This window comes from Acanthisitta chloris, unplaced genomic scaffold (genome assembly GCF_000695815.1).
Source record: "Acanthisitta chloris isolate BGI_N310 unplaced genomic scaffold, ASM69581v1 scaffold6002, whole genome shotgun sequence".
NCBI classification, from domain to species: Eukaryota; Metazoa; Chordata; class Aves; order Passeriformes; family Acanthisittidae; genus Acanthisitta; species Acanthisitta chloris.
This window is the reverse complement of record NW_008660931.1, coordinates 1-4,174: the sequence shown is the minus strand read 5'-3', so window position 1 is coordinate 4,174 and position 4,174 is coordinate 1. Positions and strand designations below refer to the sequence as shown.

Genomic DNA, 4,174 nt, shown 5'->3' with positions numbered 1-4,174 from the left:
CCCCATATGAGCCACCCAGGCCCCCCATGGAGCTGCTGCCTCCATATGAACCCCTCATTCCTCCCATAGAACTACCACCTCCATATGAGCCACCCATGCCCCCCATGGAGCTGCTGCCTCCATATGAACCCCTCATTCCTCCCATGGAACTACCACCTCCATAGGATCCACCCATGCCCCCCATGGAACTGCTGCCTCCATATGAGCCCCCTGACTCCATGGAGCCTGCTCCCCCTGAGAAGCCCCCAATGGGTGTTGGGACTGCAGTGCCCACGAAGCTCTCCTGAGGGAAGGTTCTGAGGATGGGGCCTGGGAAGGTGATGACCACGGGTGGAGCGTAGACCACGGCACGGGAGTCCCCGCAGGAGGTGACACAGGGCTCGTTCTGGGCATCCACAAAAGGCTGTGGGCAGGTCACCTCACAGGGTGAGGAGCATCTACTGCTCACGAGTTGTCCTGATGACATCTTTTGTGGTGGAGATAAACCTGGAGCAGGAGAGAATTCCTAAGTGCAAAGCCCAGATTCCAGAGAGGATAAAGCTTCCTCTGGTGTCTTCACAAGCATGAAAAAGGGGGAAAGAAGAGTTTAGAAAGATTGAGGCTTGTCCCTCTTCTGCATTTCTCTGAACATGCCAACACCAGCCCCTGCACCTTCCCCAAGTATTTCCTGCTGCTCTAGCAGTGCTGGGAATCATGGAGAGCAAAGCCAAATTCCATGAGTCTGTGGAAGTAGCTGATCATCAAATGTTTGCTGGATTTTAACCTAGAGCTGTGGCTGTGAGTGACAGTATCAAATTGCTCCAAGTGCCTGGGGAAATCCAGTCCCAGAGTTCATCCACTGTGTCTCCAAAGGCAGAGATTGAACTAACCAGCAGTTTAAGAGCATGGGAAAGGCAAAGAGCATTGCTTAGCACCATAAGTTCTGCAGAAGACCAAGAGCAGGTTAAAGACAGAGAATATCTCCCTCTATATTCCTATAGAGAAGAGATAAGATCCAACTCACCGGGTCTGGAGAAGTGTAGATGAAGAGCTGTGGCTGATGAGGCAGAAGAATTCCAGGCTCTCTTATATATCTCTCAGACCACCAGTGGGCTGTGAGCCATGCTTTGTGCAAGACCTTCCTACGCCTTTCCAAGCTGTGTTTTGCTGTATGGATTATTTCTTTAATTGGTCTAATTGTTCTCCTAAGTGATGTGATCACTTTATTAGGAATTCCAAGGCACGTTACAAGCACTACACACCTTGGGTTGGATTTGATGTTCCGACCCTCACAAAGTTACCTCACAGCTCCTGTCATGCCTGGTCCTCACTGGGATCAAAGCAGGAGGGAGAGGAGATGCACAGGAAGGTTTTATTGGTCTGCTAAACAAGTTTGGGACACAATATCTCGCTTTCCCTCTCCAAAATCTGGATGGGGGGGTGATGGATGTGCTGATACATGGCAGTGGTGCAAGAATGGGAGAAACAGCAGCAGGGCCCAAGGTTCCTCATGTAAATGGATGTTTCTCAACCCAAGTGCAGGAAAGCAGAAAGTCTCACATTAATTGAGGAGTCAATGCTGAACTGCTGACTGGCAAAGCTGTCAAATCAAAGGTTGCCTGACAGGACTTGTTCATGTTCTGTTGCAAGATCTTAATTCCCTGTGCTCTATTTTCTAACTGGGTGTTAAACACCAAAAAATGTGGTGATATGAGTGATAGAAACACTAACCATAACCATTAGAATGATATAAACAGGAAGCACAGAATGATCACAGGATCTCAGGATTGCAGAGGTTGGAAAAGATCTCCAAGACCATCGAGTTCAACCTGTGACCCATCACCACTTTGGCAACTAGAGCAGAGCACTGAACACCTGGAGCACCTCCAGGGATGGTGACCCCACCACCTCCCTGGGCAGCCCCTTCCAATGCCTGACCTTTCCAGCCCTTTCCATGGGGAAGAGGCTGCAAACCCAACTGTCCCAGCTCAGGCTGCGTTTTCTTTCCTCCCACAGCTCTGACTAAGAGGCAAAATCTCAAATCACTTTGGTTGACTTTGATTTAGAACCAAAACTTTCCTGTTGGGTGGTTGACATCCCTGATGTTTGTGCAGCCACACCAAAACACTGATCATAGCTCATGTTCTCATGATGCTTCTGGATAGTGAGAAAGGAAACTTTGCTTAGGGATCTCTCTTCCTATTTATGCCTTTGTGTCTCTGCCTCACAACAGATGAGGTTTTTAAGTCCATGAATACTTCTGTGGCTCTCCTGAAAAAATAGGCCTTGCCATGCCTAGGATGCTTTTATTTTAAATGAATCTGCTTTATGCAATCTACATGGAGCCATTCCACATCCATAAAGAGGTGAGGATACTCCTCAAATGATGCCTCTTGGACCACAGCTCACTTGAATCCTCCAGCTCTCCTGAAAGGCAACAAAAGGAGAATTGTGACAAAAAATTTACTCCATACTCTCACCCAGTTCTCTGTGCTGACTTGGATGACATTGGGCAGCCAAGGAAGTAATCTAAGCCTTTCTGTAAGAAGTTACTTGGGTGGATGTTAACGAGGCAGAAAAAATGACCTCTCCATCTGAAGGGCTACAAAGATCAAATCTACAGTTTTCCCAGCTCTAAATTTCCTACAGAATCTTCTGCAGAACAGCAAATATTTCCCCTGCCAAAGCCCAGATGTTTTCCCCTAGCAGAGGGAAACCCTCATGTCTTCACCCTGCCCAGCAAATGGAGTCCAAGTCCCAAGTCAAACGAGGTCAGGAAATGGAAACAGCCACAAAATGCACCGAAAAACTATTTAAGGATTAAAGGAAGACAAAGGGTGTGTTGCACCTATTGGATGATGTGGAGCTGATTTACTAATCATTATCACATATCAAAGCAATTATTTCAATTAGAATGAGCTTATACAGCAAAATGTATTGCTGGTTCACTGCTATGTCCCATGGCCCGAAGTGTTGCATGGCCTGGAAGCTGCTGGAAGGGCTATAAAAGCCTGGTGTTCTCTCCAGGTTCCCCAACAGCTTCTCTTCAGTCTCCTTTCTCCACGAGCCTGGTAAGTTCTCTGTCTTAAAGGTGCTTTGCTAACTGAGATGTTTTTATCAGTGTTTAACTTGAGCAAGAATTTCGTATCAGTCCTTGACAATGATGAGCAATATGAACTCGATGATCTTTGAGGTCTTTACCAACCTGAGTGGTTCTGTACTGTCAGTTTTGGTTTGTTGCTTGGGCAGAGAAGTTATTTGAAGCCATTCAGCAGTAACTATTGGCAGATGCAGGTCTTTAAACATGAGGCTGCCTGTGTCCTTCCAAACCACAAGGGGAAAGTGTCAATTAGATGCTGTTTAATGAGGAAGTTACAACTTAACAACTTCCAGCCTGGCTATCATTCAGAAGGAGTAAAGTTGGAGTTAAGGTCTCTGCCCAGGAGTAGTTCTTGTATATCTAAGTCAATAATTCCTTCTACCAGAAACTCCAGATTGTATCACTGTGGGGATTGTGAGAAGGCACAGAGCAGAGGATGCATTTCAATTTTACTCCTTCACCTCTGCTCCAGGTTTATCTCTACCACAAAAGATGTCATCAGGACAACTCGTGAGCAGTAGATGCTCCTCACCCTGTGAGGTGACCTGCCCACAGCCTTTTGTGGATGCCCAGAACGAGCCCTGTGTCACCTCCTGTGAGGACTCCCGTGCCGTGGTCTACCCACCTCCCGTGGTCATCACCTTCCCAGGCCCCATCCTCAGCACCTGTCCTCAGGAGAGCTTCGTGGGCACTGCAGTCCCAACACCCATTGGGGGCTTCTCAGGGGGAGCAGGCTCCATGGAGTCAGGGGGCTCATATGGAGGCAGCAGTTCCATGGGGGGCATGGGTGGATCCTATGGAGGTGGTAGTTCCATGGGAGGAATGAGGGGTTCATATGGAGGCAGCAGCTCCATGGGGGGCATGGGTGGCTCATATGGAGGTGGTAGTTCCATGGGGGGCATGGGTGGCTCCTATGGCATGGGAGGAATGAGGGGGTCATATGGAGGCAGCAGCTCCATGGGGGGCATGGGTGGATCATATGGAGGTGGTAGTTCTATGGGAGGAATGAGGGGCTCATATGGAGGCAGCAGCTCCATGGGGGGCATGGGTGGCTCATATGGTGGAGGAAGTTCCATGGGGGGCATGGGTGGCTCA

At 48.6% G+C, this 4,174-nt stretch overlaps 1 protein-coding gene across 1 annotated transcript; it reads left to right on the top strand.

The window, feature by feature from the left end:
* Positions 1–3,571: 3,571 nt before the first annotated feature.
* On the top strand, positions 3,572–3,884 carry LOC103797776 (scale keratin-like; the record flags this gene model as incomplete). Its single annotated transcript, XM_009070007.1, has 1 exon — positions 3,572–3,884. A coding segment is annotated over exon 1 (313 nt), but the record flags the coding sequence as incomplete, so codon positions are not given.
* Between the last annotated feature and the right edge of the window lie 290 nt (positions 3,885–4,174).